Genomic DNA, 18453 nt, shown 5'->3' on the forward strand with positions numbered 1-18453 from the left:
ATGCAAAGACGTTGGACGGTAATTGGCAGAGCCAGATGTGCCAAGCCTTGAGCTGTGGTTGGCAGATTACCGTATCGGGAAAACAGTGCCTTTAGTACTGTTTGTACATGGCACGTTGCTTCAAAGAGGTTGTATTCACAAGCCAAATCTGTGGAGGGTGGCTGTCAGCAATGGAATATTTCGGGAGAGCTATGGATTTGAGAATTAAGTACAAATAGACTCGATGGAAGCAGAGTTTAAAGAGAACAGGCACCTGCAGCTGTCAAAGAATGCCAAGAGTCATCTCCCTTGTGACTATTCCACGCAAAGCTTTCACATCTACCTTTACTCGCACTCGGCTTCATTCGAACCATCTTTTCAATTCTAACTTTGCCATCAATCGCTCTCATCTTATCACGCGAACCATGGCCTCTCTCAACACTCCCACCACGATGAAGGCAGTTCTCCAGCCTGACAAAAATTCCCACAACCTCATCCTCTCCGAGATCCCTGTTCCCGTACCTACTCACCCCGAGGATGTCCTGGTCAAGGTGCACGCCACCGCCCCATGCAAGGGCGAACTCGACTGGGCTCTTTGGGCCCCCGACTTCATCGGTGATGACAAGATCCCCATCCCAGGCCAGGATCTCGCCGGCACAGTTGTCTCGGCTCCAGAAAGCAGTGGCTTCAAGAGTGGCGACGAGGTCTACGCTCGCATTGAAGCCAATCGTCCGGGCGCCGCGGCTGAGTACACTCTGGCGCGTGTGCGAGAACTTGCCATCAGGCCCAAGAACCTTAGTTGGGCTGAAACTGCAGCGACCCCAATCAGTGCCTTGACGGCATACCAATCCCTCTTCACGAAGGGCCCGCTAGATCCCTCGGCGTTAAACGGCGACACAGCCGCGAAGGAGAAGAACTCCAAGATCAGTCTTCTTATCACGGCTGCAGCTGGAGGAGTCGGCAGTTGGGCGGTCCAGCTTGCGAGTGCGGCTGGAGTCAGCCGTCTCGTCGCTGTAGTTGGACCAAAGAACGGTGACTTTGTTCGAGAACTTGGTGCCACGGAGACCGTCGACTACAAGAAGCAGAGCACCGGCGAATGGGTTGCCGAGGACTCTCAGTCTCGACAGGTTGACTTTGTCTTTGACTGCATCGGAGGCCAATCGCTCGCCCAGTCCTGGTATGCGGTCCGAGAAGGTGGAACTATCGTCAGTGTGTGCGGTGTGCCAGAGGACAACCGCCCAGCAGACGTGAAGAAGAACGTCCAAAGCCTCTGGTTTGTTATTACTCCACTCGGCAAGGACCTCGACATCATCACTGGTTTTCTGGAGGCAGGAAAGCTGAAGCCAAACATTGACAGTGTTGTCAAGTTTGGTGAGTTTGCCGAAGCCTGGGATAAGGTGGAATCTGGCCGGGCGAGAGGCAAGGTTGTTGTTGAGGTGTCCGAATGAGTATGAGAAGGAGATGTGAGGTTTAGACGGTGGTAATATGCTTGATGAAAGTCAAAACAGATTGATAACGGCCTAGGTAGAACTCGGCCATGCATATCAATGGGTATACAAAAAGCTTCATCTGTATGAATAAACTTTGCAAGAGTTGTACCGCAGTTCTCAACAAACGTTCCGCCTGGGCAGAAATGTATATATAAGTAATGTGATATGAGGCTTCTCCTCCATCGATGCCGTGCATCCTAAACACACCCATCGCAGAGAAACAAAATCGACATCCACCGTCCCCAAATCTCCACCAGAGAAAATGGGTGATTCATGTCTTCTTTGATCCAGTGTATGACGGATACGTCATTGAAAAAGAAGAAGAAAATGGGTGATACTTTAAGAATTCCTGGTCCCGAGTCAGCCTCAACTGAGGCGCCCAGGCACCGCACGGATACGGAAGCATACAAAGCGGAAACACTGGAGTTCCTCGACAAGGCATGGGGAGATGAACAGTGGAAGCCTCCGGCCACTATCCCGCGCCGTGACGGTAGGGGTACGCCACCCCCCCCCCCCCCCCCCCCCCCCGAACCATCCCTGGACCGTGGGCGAGCTTGATGTGCTAAAAGACATCACCATAGCTGCCCTAAGCAGAGACATTCTTCCTCTTTCCGCGCTCTATGAACCTGGAGGAGCAATTTTCGAGGCCGCTGCTGAGTCTGAGCAGCCTCGGTGGTGCATCAAGGTTTGCGCCAAAGCTCGGCGTGTGGTCAGGGGGGAGTGCAGAGCCGCGTCAGACAAAGAAAGAAGTCTTTGACATGGTGATGGCTGGTACCCTGGATGGTAAAGTCCAAGTGCGCGTCCCGGTGCCTTCAGGTGGGATGAAGATCGGCTGTCCGGAGCACCGTGGCTGTCTGCAGACAGCCAAGTCTTACGTTCAAGCAGTCTGTAAGCGACTTTGGGCTGTCGAAAGACTCGAGACGTGGGTCGGTTCCAGAGCTATGGGACTTGGATGCTTTCTGGGATTAGCATGACCGATGAAGAGAGGTGACTTAGGGAATGAGTATTCGGTTTAAGTCATGATTTGGCGTTGAGGTTGCTGTTATGTTGGTGGATGTTGGCGGAAAGGCATGGAGGGAGCGACGGCGTAACGGGCTGTGTTTTTGGGAATTGGCGAAAAGACTATCACAGATACGCCTCACGGCGTCTTACTTGCATCGAGTTGAATGAACGTTGTTATTTTCATATTAATTCATGCAATGAAAGGCCAAGCAGGCTCGCTCTACACGCAAAACTCTGCCTTGACATGCAACAAACAAACAGATCCCAACATGCTTCCTTCTTTGCAAATCCAACTGTAACCATATTTTCCTTCAAACCATTAATTCGTAATCATAGGCGAGCTGAGAAGCTGGCCGTGCTAGTCTGTCCGTAGGGACTAAACTCTGGCTTGTACAAAGCCGGATCCGCGACCGTCGCCTTGATGCGGCGGCCAAAGTACTCAATCTCGACTGTGTCTCCGTCGATGACGTCCTTGGGGAGGTAGACATACGCGATAGGCTTGCCGATGCTGTATCCGAATGCAGAGCTGGTGATGTAACCAACTGCTCTGCCCTTGGCGAACACGGGCTCCTTTCCGAGAACCACTGAGCGTCCGTCGTTGATGATGAGACCACGGAGTCGCTTAGCAGCCTTCTCACTGGACTTGCCCTTAAGCGCAGCATGTCCAACATAGCCTTCCTTGCCGGGGTGAATGGCAAAATCGAGTCCAGCCTCATAAGGGTCGTACTCGGTCGTCAGGTCGATGCCAAAAGACCGGAAGCCCTTCTCGATTCTCAGGGCGTTGAATGCGCTTCGACCAGCGGCGATGACTCCGTAAGGATGACCAGCCTGCCAGAGAGCATCCCAGAGTCTCAAGCCGTTGTCGGCAGTTGTGTAAATCTCCCAGCCCTGCTCTCCAATGTACGAGAACCTCGTCGCAATGACGGGAATACCCGCAATGACTGCCTTCTTGGTATGGAGATAGGGAAGAGCTCGCTCGCTAAAGTCGTCCTTGGTGACCAACTTGATCGCATCTTGGGCACGAGGACCCCAGAAACCGACACTGGCGAGACCTCCAGTAATATCGCGAACCTCGACAAATCGGTATGGAGACTTCTTGGTCTGAACACGAGCTTCCCGAGTAAAGTACGCCAAGTCGACAGGGCCGTTGACACCGACGTGGAACAGGTCCTCTGAGAGTCTGGAGACGAAGACGTCGCTGCGAATACCTCCATGGTCGTCGAGGAGAAGAGTAAATGTGACAGTGCCTGGCTTTCCAGCAACATTCGCAGTCGACAGACGCTGAAGAAGCTCTGCAGCACCAGGACCAGACACCTCGAGTCTGCGAATGGGGGTCATGTCGTACATGGCCAATGAAGTTCGTGTCTTCCAAGCCTCAGCCGCAGAGATGGGTGAGTAGAATCTGGATGACCAGGCATCACGCTCGACGGGCTTCCACTCCTCAGGAAGATCCTTGATGAGCTTCTGGTTGGACTCGAACCAGTGAGGACGCTCCCAGCCACCACCCTCAAGGCAATAGGCGCCAAGATCCTGTTGACGGGAATGGAAGGGGCTGACGCGCAGGTTTCGAGGTGACTCCTTGGGCTGCATAGGGTGGATAATGTCGTAGACCTCGACAAAGTTCTGCGAACACGTCTCAACCACATATCCAGGAGAGAGTTGGACCTGCTCGAATCGAGAGAGCTCGCAATCGGTGAGATCAAGCTCAGACTTGCCCGTCGTCAAAACCTGGGCCAGGGCTCGAGCTACGCCCGCAGAATGTGTCACCCACACAGCCTCGGCCACATAGAAGTTGTCGAAGCCAGGGGCCTGGCCAACAAGAGGGCCATTGTCGGGAGTGAAGGACATGATGCCGTTGAACCCGCTCGCGATCTCGGTCTCTCGCAGAGCGGGGAGCATCTCCTGAGTGAGCTTCCAGGCGGGCTCAAAGTCCTTGGGAGTAAAGTCGAGGCGAGATGGCATGTTGTGCTCGGTGACGTGCTTGGGTGTCTCGCCCAATGAGGCGGCCACAACAGGCATCGGTCGATGACCGTAGAAGCCGATACCATAATGGTCACCGTGCTCGCGGTAGTACAGATCCTGGTCCTGATGTCGTAGAATGGGAAGTCTCACACCGTTGAGCTCTGGAACCCTGGCCGCCTGACCAGGTACGGGAGTCGTCTTGACGTACTGATGGCCCATTGGCGTCAACGGAATGGGCACGCCGACCATTGCTCCCACCTCGACGCCCCAGAAGCCAGCGCATGAAATGACAATGTCGGCGGGAATGGTGCCATCGCGTGTCACGACGCCTGAAACGTGACCGTCGGCGTGGTCGATGCTGGTGACGGTTGTTGAGCCAAGATAACGCACTCCGGCCTTGCGGGTGCGGTTGATAAGTTCTTGGACAGCGCGGGCAGCTAGTGCCAGACCATCGGTAGGAATGTGGAGGCCACCGAGGACAAGATCTTTGTTCAAAAGAGGGTACACCTCGAGACATCGCTCAGGGCTGATAAGATGCGCCTCAACACCAAATGAAGAAGCATACCCCTTCTTTCGCTTGAGCTCCTCCAAACGCTCAGGGGTGGTGGCAATTTCCAAGCCACCAACTTGTCTGAAGCAATCAAGAGACAAGAGCTTCTCGACAGTGTACGTGGCGAAAGCAGTCATTGTCTTGGATGTGGTGGTCTGAAAGACAAGGCCAGGGGCATGAGAGGTAGATCCGCCGGGCATGTCCAGGGGACCCTGGTCGACGACGGTGATGTCTGACCAGCCGCGGGATACCAGCTCATCGGCGACATTGACGCCGACGATGCCGGCTCCAATGATGACAACGCGTGGTGAGGGAGCCATTGTCGTGTGTGTGTGAGGAAGGGGGTTTGTGAGATGAACCACACAAAAGGACGCTATTGGCAAAAGGATGAAGGTTGAATTATATCCAAATAGCTTTTCCTTTCATAACTCCGCACTTGAACTAAAATAAGATCTTCTCTCCCATGTCGTGGTTCCGATAACTATACCCCTACGCCTCCGGTTGCGGGAGCGATCACGTGATCGGGATAGGAAGCCGTACGGGAGGGTGTGTCTCGACGGACGTCACCCTATCTCTCCTCGGGTGGCTAGTCTACTGTATGCGGGGGAGATAACGAAGAGAGGGAGGGGTGGTTCAGATGGCGATTCTCTGATCGTCGGGCATCAAGTACCGGTAGTCAAGGCCCCGTGCCGAGATGATAGGATGCGTGATATCTCCAGTTCTAATGCATGCACAGCTGCAGGCAGAAACAGGGCTCTTCCAACGGCCGCTATCAGAAGTGCCATTCCAGATCGGAATGGCTGGGGACGGCGTGAAGGTCCGAGCCATCTCACTATTCGTTCCTCGCTAAAGTCAGCTGCTCGATCGAGTTCTCCAACTCGGCGGGGGTTAGGCCTTCACCGTAGTCGGAAGCGATAATCGGCTTTGTCTGACGCGCCAAGTTGGTGGTCAAGTGATGTTGCGGGAGCATTACTACTGTTTCGTCTCACCGCTTGGGTGGTAGTATACGGAGCATTGATGGTATCGAGTCCAGCCTGAGCACAACGGTGACAACACTATGCACAGGTAGTGATACAACATTGTTTGGATCAAAGCGCAATTGACTTTTTCAGTTGCCATTCCAATACAAACAGAGCTTACTGGCCCGACTTAACGCGCTCTTAAGCGGCTTTTCCCTCCAATGATGTTAACTCCCGAAAGAAACCCCGTTTCCGCAATGCCAGACACAGTAGGCCCGAACGCACAGCAGATGAGAACGTCTTCTAACCAACTTTGTCATTGAGGCGCGATGGGAGTAAAGAAAATCCAAATAGAACCAATTAGTCAATATAGGCATAAACTGCGATGAGAGAGATGCGTCAGGCCACAATCTTCCAATGTGTCACTGGAAACCCGAAGTCAGGGCGAGGCAGAATCGGCAATGTGGAAGTAGAGAAAAAGAATATGAGTAAACTAGCTTTGTGATATTTTTTTCAGAGTTTAAAAAGAGATCGTTTTCGGTAAAAGACTGTGGAGAGTACTGGTCGCTCAGCTGGTTCGTGTTGCCGAGGTGTCGATGATGGTCGTGATCTTGAGGGCGTTGATAGCATGGAGTTGTTTATTGACACAAAGGTCGTTCATAACGATCATTATAGCAACGATTTTGCCGCTATGGAACCACTGGTTTTGCCAAATAGGTTTTCACAGGCTTTGAGATTGCTCCATGGAACAAGAGTGCCTTTGCACATGCCCCAAGAAGAGGGCAACAGCCAGCATTAAGGCCCGATGAGGAGAGTGATAGGTGGCCGGAAGCGTTTCTAGGCTGGAGGTGCCTGATCGAGCTAAGATGTGGATATGGAGAGACCTATTGAAGGTTTGCAACGGAGGCGACGAAGAGCAGGGCGATCGACACGGCACCACCCCCTAGGATGTAAGATTCTGCTGCATCGTCGTTCCGGATCATGAGAGGGTTCCTGAATCTGAAGGTCACGGACATTAGCAGTTGTTTCCACTCAGCAACTCAAACGATACTAATAGGGCTTCGAGAACAAAAGGCACAGAGTGGTGCGTATGGGAGCTGGTCGCAGTGGCGATGGCTGTGGCTGTACCCCAGGAGATCACGCCTCAGGCAACCGTGGCTCCCAGTAACCACTACTAGCCAGATGAGTAAAGTCTTCCGACATGAGCGGCGAAAAGAACCCCACGAGAATGCTGATTTCCAGATAAACGACCCCCACGGAGTATGATGTGCAGGTAACGAATACATCATGCTATGTGGTCTCCAACAGGAAGTTCATTGACAATGCTGACGAATAGCGCTACTAGTGGAAGCTTCGGCAGCATTGACCCGGATCTGCCAAATGCCAGCTCGAACAACAGTCCAGCTACCCGTATCTAACTAAGCCATGGGGTTGACATATCATTTCCTACAACCCAACTGGTCAGCAACTGTCATCAAGGTTTCCCAGCTCCATAGGATGATGGGCCAGCAACATCACCAACCTAAACGCGAGGCGAATGCACCGCGCACCGAAGGTCCCGAGACCAGAAGCACAGACACAGTCATCACGATGGGTAATAACAATTCCATGATTGGAATAGGCAACTGGAACCCCGGGAAACTGACTCGAGACGAGGCCATTCCCGGACCCTGACCTGATCACGCTGCACTACCCCGGAGCTAACCAAACCCCCGTCTAATTACCCCAGACTCACCCCAGAGTATCGCTTCGGTCGACGTATCCGGTCGTGCTAGAAGCCTTCTCGCCCTTCTTCTGACTAAAATGACTCACCAAGCCGCTGTTCCTGGCCCCAAGCCAAAGACCAGGGTTGGACAAATCGTGCATGACTAGCGTTGAAATTCGTCACCTCCGCTTCGGTTTCCCCGCGGAGGAGGCTTCTTTTCCCCACATCAAGCCCAAAAACCCCAGACTGTTCGCCTCCCCCCGGTCTCGGCACCCCAGACGCCCCATATCGGGAGGGTCGTGAGAGAGCGTGGAATGATTGCAGCACCATGAGACTCCGCATGATCCACACTTTGGAGACGCGGGAGGCATGCACGGCAGGAGATTTGGACGTGTTTCTGCAGGGTTTGTGTGTCGTGAGCTGTGTCCGTGTAGGTAGGCATGCCCAACTCCCAAAGGACTCTCTCTATTAACTCCCACTCTATGTGTACAACTTTTGTGAACCCCTCAAACCGGAAGCCTGCTACGCATTCTAAAAGTGATTAAACATGATATTACTAAAATTTTCACCTTCCCACCACGCAGAACCTCTGTTCTCGCTGATGGCAGGTTGCGAGTCGTCATAGCCCATGTCCCCTATGTTGACAAACTGTGATGAGTCTGCGTAGAGCCATGGCGTTGTGCACAGCGTGAGGCTGTCGTCAACAGGGACTTCGTCGCTGACAGTGTCCCTCGCGGAGTCAGGCTGTGATGACGAAGAGACGGTGGGTTTGTACGACATGGTGGGTGCTTCTTGGCCGCCATCGGCTGTGTTGATGGTGATCTCTGGTGAGGTGGCAACGATGATCTCAAGAGTCATGTTTTCGCTTGTGTCTTCGTTGGTAGTGACTGGTACGAGAGAGGAATCCAGGAGACCGGCGTGTGGAATCTCGTGGGAGTCGGCGACGGTGTTGAATTGCAGAATCTTCCACATCAAAGGTACGCTGAGGTAGATCTTGGACGGCATCCAATCTTCTACGTCCATTGTGTCAGAGCCGGCGGCGATCCGTGTCATCTTGTCCAGATTGCGATCCTATGAGTTTTTGTTAGCTTGGTTCTCTGTACTTTTATATCAGACATACCAAGGCTCTGCAGGCAGCTGAAGTCGGGATGAAGCCCTTGAGAAACCTCCTGCACTTTGCAAAATCCGTGTTTGACTTGTGCTTGAGTCTCGTCGCAGCAGCACAGCAATAATATAGATGCACTGTTGCTGCGATAGCCGCGACATGTCCAAAGAAGGGATCCGCCAACGGTACTTGCTTATCCACAACCATGTCGATCATGCGAACGATCCAGGTTGAGTGTAGCAGCGCAAGCTCTGACGACCTTCTCCAAAAGGTATTCGGGATAGCAAGGTTTGGATTATGCTGAGCACCGACAATGTAGAGGAACGGATGGTTGAGAACAGTGGGAATCACGTGGTACGTGAACTGCTCCTTCAACCAAGGCGCCCAATAGTCGCGATGCATCTTGAGATCCTCCACCTTGCGCTCGTAGAACTTGACCGTATCATACCGATGACACATGGGGATCCTATTCTCCGTCTCCATAAAGTCGGCTAGGACCTTGGCGTACATTGAGTCGTGACGCCAGGGTTCCTTGAGGTTGTTGTGAGCGCAGTCAGAGACGTATTTCCTGACCTGACTCCAGACCCAGCCTAGATGGACGCTTGTGTTCCAGATTCCAGGCTCGTTTGGTGTTGTGCATCCAAGGTCGTCTCTCGGTAGTCTTGGTGCTCTTGGGTCTGCGCCGGAGTGATGTCCGCGATATGAAGAATAGGATGGCCGCCAAATCTCGGTTGGAACACTCAAAAGACCTTCTTGTCGACCATAAGACTGCTCCAGCATTTGAAGACTCCAGAAGAGTCTCTTTTTGCGATCTGCCTGCGGATCTTCTATGCCATACACGCATTCAAGATCGAGCATGGCAGATCGACAGAGCTGGAATGCCAGGCCGAGATGGAACTGACCGAGATGAACGTTTCCATCTATGCAAGTTAGCTAGGCTTCAGAAACTTGTCGAAAATGACATACCCATAAAAGAAGAATATGATAGTAGACACAAGCTCTCGAGAGTAGCAAGATCCACTGTTCCATTGGCGATCCGGAGCATGATCAAACTCTTGGCATTGTTGCCATACAGCTGCGACTGATCACGGTTCTCCGAGAAGCGCAACGTCAAAGCCAGGATACTGCAAGCCAGCTCATCATGCAGCGAGGCAAAGTCATTGACCTCGTCACGCTCAAAGCACCAGATGGGCTGCCGATGGCAAAACTCAAAGTAGAGGGCGATGCCGCAGGCGATATCGGCTGGGCTCGGCCTCAGCGTCGAACTCTCGCAGTCCGACTTGACCGAGGGGTGGCTGGTCGGATAGCTCGGTTCACGACCCAGGGGATGCCCTGAATACGACTTTTCAGAAGTGTCTGTGTTCTCCTCAAAGGCGGAATCTTGTTGTTGTTGTTGTTGTTGTTGCTGTTGCTGTTGCTGCTGTTGACGAGCGGCGTGGGTAGGCCTAGCATGACAAGTCAGCACAAGATGACACCAAAGATGCTGGGGCTTGTGTACAAGCTTCCACTCAGCAGGAAATCCAGTTTCTCTTCCAAGTGAGCCAGCCTCTCCTCCTGTAATTCGTCAAGATGTAATAAGCGTCAGGGAGACGGTATAAACGTACCGAGGGGCCGCTCTGGGAGGGTCTTATCGCCGGCGGATAAGAGCATGACTGTTTAAGACGGACACAACTTGAGCACGCCGGCTTTTCGCCAGGACAGCGTGTCTTTTTGCGCCTGACCGAGTTAGCAAACAGAGGATGTAGCTGGGAGAGTAACGTACCTGCAAGTGAGGCAGGCATGATGTGATCGCCGTCTCCCGCGAGAACTGGTAACGCTCGTGGTGGTGTTTTCGTCTGGAGGCGTCATTTAATTGCTGGGTGGTCCAACTCGCACCGACAGGGGATCGATCGATGGATCAAAGGCACTGGAACTGTAGCGGGACCTACGTTACGGTGTGCGCAAGAAGGGGCCCGCTTCCACTAAATACTTGGGGGCACCCTCCACTAAAAGGCAACACTTCAGGGCCAATCCGTGCCGTTGCAAACCCCGCATCAGCCATTGGCCCTGGCTGATAACGCGGGGTTAGGCGTGCACACTACGGATACCGGGGGTGCGCTAACAGGGGACTAAGGAGTGTGGTCCACCTGATGGCGACTCCGTGAAGATCCGGTCGTGGTGGTGTAGGTAGTGGATGGATAGGGAATAGAGTTGGAGATATAGACGAGTTCAGGTGAGGTCAAGAGACTATGCTGTGTCTATCTTGCTAGACTGTTGAGCTACACGTTGGGCATCTACACATCATCCACTATAGAGTCACGCTCTACAAGGTCGCACACACGCACAATGTACAATATCCGGATACAGCGGTACATCGTACATCCATGCTGTGATACCGATGACTCGTATGCATTATAGAAGGCTTCGCCTCACTATCCTAACTAGGTACTTCAACGACAAGTGTCAAAAGGGAGACAAGCACCGGAGATAAACAAAAGATAACAAGTGGGGGGGGAGAGGCAAGAGTGGGGATGGAAAGGAGACGATAGCAATAGCACGAGATAAGACAGAGATTAGCACCCAGTCACTCACTTCACCGCACAGTCCAGTTTGCCTCTGCCAGTCTGACTCGAAAACGCAACTCGATGATGTTATTCATTACACGGATAGTCATGATTATGCTGTTATCCCCTGCCACGCAAGTCCTGTGCCGATACCGGCTAATTCCCGAGCATGCCCCCTTCTCCGCAGGAGGGAGGACGCATTTCCCCTCATACCAAGCATGCATGCATTCTTTCCTTCTTCTTCTACAGCTTCTATCACAATTTACAGCCTCGCTGCGGGATCGGCCAGATCCTTCATCTCTGCCCTCGGCCACTCAGGGTTCAGAGCTGGGTCGGGCCGCTCCCTGTCCCAGGCCCACTTCTCCGCAAGCTCAGGAGACAGCTCGCCCTCGAGCATCTGCACGATGTACTTGCCCAGCACCGGGAAGAACTTGTACCCGTGGAACGAGCCACAGGTTGCTACGTAGAGGCCCTTGGCTCCAGAGTGTGGGGAGATGATAAAGTCTCCACTGGTTGTGAAGGCATCCCTAGTTGTCGGACGTCAGTCGGAGCTATCTCGCTGTTGGAGAAGGAAAAAAAACTTACCAGCAGATACGGTGCTTCTCCATGGTCCAGTGGGCTCCCTTGTTTCCGTAGAATACTTGGTTGGAGTAGTCAATGTCCTCCTTGAGCTTGCTAGACACCTTCCACTGCGCATAATCCTTCTCATCTGGCGGCGCAGAGATGTACCGTCCAGGCAGGACCTGGCGAGTGTTCTTGAAGATTGTGCGTCCCCACCACTTGAGCTCCCTGTCCTTTGTAGGAGGAAGGCTGCCAATGAAGGGTCCTGTATATGGCTGTTAGCTGCTGTGAAACATGTGGCAACGGGGGTAAATCACCTTCTGCGGCAGTGTATCCCTGGAATCCAACAGGCATCTTGGAGTAGGTTGTCTCGTATGACCGCTCGTCCAGAGTGGCCATCCCTGTCGTAATACCACCGGCCACGATCCGCGGGCCAGCACGGAGCTCCTCGATGCCACTGCTCGCGGCGCTATACTCGAGCAGCTTGGATGTGTAAGCCCCTGTGCAGAGGATTACATTCGAGCCCGAAACAATGTCGCCCTTGGCAGTCTTGATACCGGTGCATCGACCACTGCCATCGATTTGCAGGGTCGCGACATCAGCCACAACATACTTGACGCCCAGCTTCATGGCCTCACGGGTGATAGCCCGCAGAGAGTCACCGGCCGCGGCCCAGCCGCTGGTCTTGTTGATGAGCACCTCCTTGGCGCCAGTGTAGTCAGCCTGATCAAACAGGCCGCCATACAGCTTCTTGGCCTCCTCGACAGACACAGCAGTAATGTCAGCCTTGCGGCCTAGCTTCTTGTAGTTGTTGATAACATCTTGGGCGTAGTCGCTGCGGCAGATCCAGTAGACACCCGTCTCATGAAAATAGGGCTGCCACAGTGGGTCCGACTTGAACACGTCCTGGGCCTCGATGGCGAGGCGGCAGTAGACGAGATCATCATAGTCTGCGCGGACCACCTTATTCCAGTCCCATGACGCCGCCACACGGTTGTCACCGTCGTAGGGGTCCCGGTCCACGATGGTGACCGAGGCGTCCGGGTACTTCTTGATGAGGTGGAAGGCGGTGGAGACGCCAAAGACGCCTGCTCCCACGATGAGATAGGAAGAAGGGTTGGAGGCCATTGCGAGGTGATTACTTGTGCAGGAGTGCAAGTGATGCTATTGGCTGGCTCTCCGGAAGAAGGGTGGGGTAGAGACGAATGAAGGGCCTGATTTGCCAATTGACAGACAGAGATTATTATAGTCTGGTGCGTCTTGTTGGTCGAGTTGATGAGTTATTGACCTTGTCCATTGGTCTCGTCCATTGGGCCTTTTATCACCCCTCTTGATAGATCAGGTCCGGTGTCGGTGGGTACCGGAGTCCGATTCTCCTCACCCAGATCTCATTATCCGTAGAGTGTCTGGAATTCCGGTCGAGGTGGCCGGAATCCGATCACGTATCAAAGTCCGATCACGTGACCACCATGGGAATAGCATCACTTTTTTGCAACCTTGAGATAAGGGTCACAGCAGGCAACGAGACTTGGCAAGTGTTGAAGAGTTAAGCAAAGTCAATGAAAACTCGCTGTCCTCAATCACGAACAAAGACACCATGTCGGCCCTTCTGCCCCTTCACCTTCCCCCTTCCACAGTCCTCACCTCCCTCGTCAACCATCATCTCCCTCGAGATTAAGATTTCCGTCAAGCTTTCCCCTCGCCTCCCCGTTCGCAGCCATGGTCAGCTGGCCTCCAACACGGGCGGCAGCCATCATGTACGGTGTGCATGCCTGCTGCCGTATCAGGTAAAGCCCTATCTCAGACGCCGCGTCTTCGCCCCCCCGCAAAGAAGAGCGAAAAGCCAATACCCCGCACTTGAGATCGGCCTGCACGGTTCCGGTGTTTGCAAAACTTATCGATGGAGTCCAAGCTTTTCTTTCTTTTGTCTTGATAGCCTCATGTCTCTCGCTTCGCTTCCCCGCACCCTCGAGATAACGCATAGCCGCTCCGTTTCCGGCCTAGCTTGACGCGAGATTTGCAATTGTCAAACCTCAATTGGCATCAGACGCGCAAGGGTGTGCCTCGAGTTGTGTCAGTTGATCTGATCTGCCAGCTAAGCATTGAGACACCCATCTATTGTTTTGTCTTGTCTTGTCTTGTCGCAGGCCCCACGCCTCCGGTAGCCTGGTTCGCCTCAACTGCCGCATGCTGGGGTCCATATCCATGTCTGCCTGTATCCATACCCATGCCAGATAGATTAGCTCCTGCAGCCGAGAGTCAACCGCACTTTGTTATCCGGACAATCCGGTCTCTTTACCCATGCATATCACTCGACGTGGACTTTGCCATGACTGCTAGCGCGCAGTCCACGACGGTCTCGAAGTTTGCAGGCCTCGAACCGACGGCACTCGTCACATCTGGCAGAGGGCCCAGGCACCACACGTGGTCCCAATTGAAGCTACAGGACGCTAGTGGCGTTTCCTTCGTCCCATCATTTGACCCCCCTCCTCCGGCTCCGGCTTTCGGTCGTCGGAAGGTCTGCCGAGCATCTCACAACCCCCCACGTGTTTTGTCTGAGGCCGGACACCTTCGAGAAGGCTTTCGGGTTGTGAAACCTCCGGACCGTTACGGGTTTTATTGTCCCCGGTGTGTTTCGTGAGGGTGAAGTAGACGCTGTTGTCTTACTGGCTGTAGATTGTGGTGAGAGGACCCTGCATGTAGGCTGTGGCTTGAAGTTGAGGCCGAGTTGGCTGTTGATGATTGTGGTGGTTGACTGGCGATGGTTGTGTGTTGGTGTTTAGCCAAAGGCTTTGATATTGATGAATAACGAAGCTGAAGGAGACCGAAATCCCTTAACCGTCAACTACATTACCAGTCTAGCATGCCGTAGATTCAATCAGCTGTCGTTGATTACTCAGTCTTGCAACGTTGGCCCTTGGTTCTCCTTTCCATCTTGGTCTTCACAGTTGTAGGGTAGGCAAGATTAAGACCAGGTAGCTTGAGGTTATCGCAACCCCCCTCCCACTCACACAAGATAATCTACTGTTCTTCTAGAAATATTCTCTCTGGTATTCTAGCGGGGTGTCTTTTCTTCTAGCAGGTCGGAGAAATTTCAACTGCCGATGCATTGAAATCTTGATCAGGAGCCGGATCGTCAGGGGTTGAACCTGGATGTTGAACAACGGTTCTTCGCACTGACAGCTTTATCTCTATAAATGCAGTCTCACGGGTTGCAAAGCTTGGATTCTGAATTCTAAGTTTAATTCTGGTCATGATACACATACGCTCATCAAGCTTTTCGTGTTCGTGTTTTGGAGTTTCACAGCATGCTGGTTCTCATCTTTGAGGAGAAAACACCAAGTCGAGAAACACCAGCGTAACGCGTACTACACCGGGGAATTACGGATATAGAGATTCAAAAAGCTTGCATTCTTCATGCATGGTAGCTCCTGTATCACAGCTTGGATGCTACTCATTCTGGTCTCACAAGTGTGACACTCTTTTTGCTCGTCTCACTCACAACTGACAGCAAACCCCCGACGAGAGCTGTCTGCTGGCAAAATGATCAGAAAATGGGCTTTTCACGCTCTCTACCCGGGCACGAGTGAAAATCCAGCATTTGGATCGTCTGCGGTCAATTGTAGTTGCGGACTGGTGAGCGACGGAGTCAATCTCCGCTCACAGCCAGACACTTACAGATGAACCCTCAAGAATCCCCTCGCCGTCACTCCCGTGTTAGTCGAGACATTGCAAATCACGGCAAAAACTCATCCCCGCCGCGATAAAGCAAATACTTGCCGATGATGCCGTCTCCTTCGGCCTCGCCGCGCGTCTCCCTTGATCTGAGGCCGCGGTGCACAGCATTTTGAAAGCTGTTACGAAATCGTGTCGCCGTATGACCCCAACAAAGGGCGGTCACAGCGCCGGCTATCGGTTCTTCCCCAGTCGTACAGCCCTCACAGCGTCCTTATTACCGATCAGGTGGACGCGATTTGTGCACACCCTGCCGGCGGTATTCACACGAAAATCCTGAGAAGAGCAGTTCCAGCCGAATTGAATTCACTCACCGTGTTCCTTCGCTTCTAGCAACTGCCGGTGCTTCGCAAGTTCGTGATCGAGACTGCAGGACAGGCCGCGAGATGCCTGTTCCTGGTATAGACAGTTCTGCAGGTCCGGGGTCGACCCTTCGATGTGATCTAGACGTGGGGGACAATCTGTCTTTCTTCCCCGTGTGCGTGCGGCTGGCAGTGGCGCCGGGGTCAAATCAACGGCCCCAGAGACCGTCATCGATGAGAGATTGGGTCCATGCCCATGGAGGAGGGTGTATCAAGGGCGGATTTGGCCTTGTTTGTAGGGGGTGAGATATGCTAGTCCGGCGCCCAGAGATAGACGGCCCGGTCAGGTGATCGGGCCAACTCACCGCGGTCGAGGGCCACCTGATTCCAATCAGCAACTCCATCTGTCATGGCAATGGGTATCAGGTGGCAAGAGATGGGGGGATAGTGCATGCCATGGTCTATTCTTGGGTGTCCGAGATGGGAGAGGCGGACAACTATTTAGAAGACAACCAGCTCCAAACTCAAAGTGGTTTTATCAACATCTTCAACACCAGCTTCATAAGCACAGCTTCCTCCACCACCAACTCTTATCTATAAGACCTACTTTAATATCCTGTCTTATCTCGGACACTAATCACTCCTCTCACTCCCACTCTTCTTCCTCTTTCCATCTCTTTCACACACACACACATCACAATGGCTCAGTCATTCTTGAAAAGCTACTTCGGCCGTGGAGGCGCCTCCGCCCCTGCCCCTGACACCAAGAGCGCCGTCCGAGCCCTCCCAGCCTCATGGTACACCTCCCAAGAGATGTACGAGCTTGAAAAGCGGGCCATCTTCTCCAGAAAGTGGCTCCTCACCACTCACAAGGCTAGACTCCCCAACAACGGAGACTGGCTAAAGTACGAGGTGGCCAACTTCGAGTTCATCATCTGCAAGGACCGTGATGGCAACATCAACGCCTTCCACAACATCTGCCGCCACCGTGCCTTCCCTGTCCTCCCCCCCGAGAAGGGTGACCAGGGCAACGCCAGCTTCTTTGCTTGCAAGTACCACGGCTGGTCCTACGGCCTCAATGGCAAGCTCGCCAAGGCCCCTGGCTACCAAGACCTCGAGGGCTTTGACAAGTCTAAGAATGGTCTGCTCCCCATCCACGTCCACGTTGATGTCCGAGGCTTCATCTGGGTCAACATGGATGGCAAGGAGAAGCCTGAGATCGCCTGGAGCGATGACTTTGACAACATCGATGCTCATGAGCGCTTCTCCTTCTACAACTTTGAGGACTACGCCTTTGACCACACCTGGGAGATGGAGGGCGACTACAACTGGAAGATCCTTGCCGACAACTACAACGAGTGCTACCACTGCAAGGTTGCCCACCCTGACATCCCCTCCATCGCCGACCTCAACTCGTACTATGTTGAGACCAAGAAGGCGTACATCCAGCACTTTGGCAGCCCTACAGAAGACCAGATCAAGAGGGGATTCCGAGTTGCTGCCACCTACTACTTCCCCAATGCTTCCACCAACGTCTCGTAAGTCTCATCACTACATCTACACCCGAGCCAAGCTAACCATATCCAGTCCTCACTTCTTCATGATCCAGCGCTTTGTGCCCAAGAGCCCCAACAAGTCCATCATGAGATACGAGGTGTTCCGCAACAAGAACTCCAGCGATGAGGACTTCACAGTCATCAGTGACATGTACAAGCGCATCATGTCCGAGGACAAGTACCTCTGCGCCAACGCCCAGCGCAACGTCAACGCCGGCGTCTTTGTCAACGGCGAGATGCACCCCGAGATGGAGCAGGGACCCCTGTTCTTCCAGCAAAAGGTCCGCGAGGCCCTGCAGGAGCACCACAAGAAGGAGATCTCGGCGGACCAGGAGATCTGGCCCGCTCGGCAGTCCATCCCCCAGACTGCTGCGAACCCCAATGTGGAACAGGATGTCCAGTTCTGCTCGGCTGTCGACTGCTGCAGGAATCAGAAGCAGCCCATCGCCGTTTAAGGGGTGGTGATTGGAGGAAAAAGTGAAATTTCATAGCATTGTTTTTGAGAACGTCGAGTTCATAATGATCCTTGCTTAGTATTGCGACTGTTCTAGAAGAAATTGATACAGATTATGACCGAACTGTCTGACCCCTGAGTGACACCTTGACAATGCCAAGCAAGCACACCAGACCCCAATGCAAGCCAAGTGAACCCTCGAAACACACCTCCAACCCCATGCCCATGACCCAATGCGGAGTATACCCCCATCAGCTAACGGCAATAAGGCCGGCTGGGCCCGTTTCGATGATGAGCAGATCGGCATGGTCCACATTGGGCACTGCTCCATCTTCGGAAAGTCGGACCAGAATCTCCTCACGCCAAAAGCCAAGAGTGTAAAAATGAGATCATGCAAAGACTAAATCGAGATTTGTGAAAAAGTCAATCACAGGGAGCGGTACTCATCGTAACCGAGCTTTAACCAATGAATCTCAACCGTAAAGTGGTATTACATGAGTAGATCCGTGATGAACGGCCGCTTATCTTTCCACTGCATCATGAGAGTTTC

General features: G+C 53.1%; 5 protein-coding genes across 5 annotated transcripts; 2 read left to right on the forward strand and 3 right to left on the reverse strand.

Annotated features, from left to right (window-relative positions):
* Positions 1 to 404: 404 nt before the first annotated feature.
* On the forward strand, positions 405 to 1427 carry LRP88_01987 (NADP-dependent oxidoreductase; the record flags this gene model as incomplete). Its single annotated transcript, XM_083238658.1, has 1 exon — positions 405 to 1427. One exon carries the CDS (start codon positions 405 to 407, stop codon positions 1425 to 1427), a length of 1023 nt encoding a protein of 340 aa, XP_083105766.1.
* Positions 1428 to 2801: 1374 nt separating this feature from the next.
* Positions 2802 to 5303, reverse strand: LRP88_01988 (uncharacterized protein; the record flags this gene model as incomplete). Its single annotated transcript, XM_083238659.1, has 1 exon — positions 2802 to 5303. One exon carries the CDS (start codon positions 5301 to 5303, stop codon positions 2802 to 2804), a length of 2502 nt encoding a protein of 833 aa, XP_083105767.1.
* A 2875-nt stretch (positions 5304 to 8178) lies between these two features.
* LRP88_01989 (uncharacterized protein) lies at positions 8179 to 10402 on the reverse strand (the record flags this gene model as incomplete). Its single annotated transcript, XM_083238660.1, has 4 exons — positions 8179 to 8718; positions 8768 to 9672; positions 9746 to 10197; positions 10344 to 10402. The coding sequence occupies 4 exons, from the start codon at positions 10400 to 10402 to the stop codon at positions 8179 to 8181; spliced, it is 1956 nt and encodes a 651-aa protein (XP_083105768.1).
* Positions 10403 to 11557: 1155 nt separating this feature from the next.
* Positions 11558 to 12984, reverse strand: LRP88_01990 (sarcosine oxidase; the record flags this gene model as incomplete). Its single annotated transcript, XM_083238661.1, has 3 exons — positions 11558 to 11822; positions 11881 to 12121; positions 12174 to 12984. 3 exons carry the CDS (start codon positions 12982 to 12984, stop codon positions 11558 to 11560), a joined length of 1317 nt encoding a protein of 438 aa, XP_083105769.1.
* Positions 12985 to 16592: 3608 nt separating this feature from the next.
* Positions 16593 to 17904, forward strand: LRP88_01991 (aromatic ring-hydroxylating oxygenase subunit alpha; the record flags this gene model as incomplete). The annotated part of the gene is made up of 2 exons (XM_083238662.1): positions 16593 to 17431; positions 17481 to 17904. 2 exons carry the CDS (start codon positions 16593 to 16595, stop codon positions 17902 to 17904), a joined length of 1263 nt encoding a protein of 420 aa, XP_083105770.1.
* Between the last annotated feature and the right edge of the window lie 549 nt (positions 17905 to 18453).

This window comes from Fusarium phalaenopsidis, assembly GCF_050370095.1.
Source record: "Fusarium phalaenopsidis strain FUZ10S chromosome Unknown contig_32282, whole genome shotgun sequence".
In the NCBI taxonomy this organism is placed as follows: Eukaryota; Fungi; Ascomycota; class Sordariomycetes; order Hypocreales; family Nectriaceae; genus Fusarium; species Fusarium phalaenopsidis.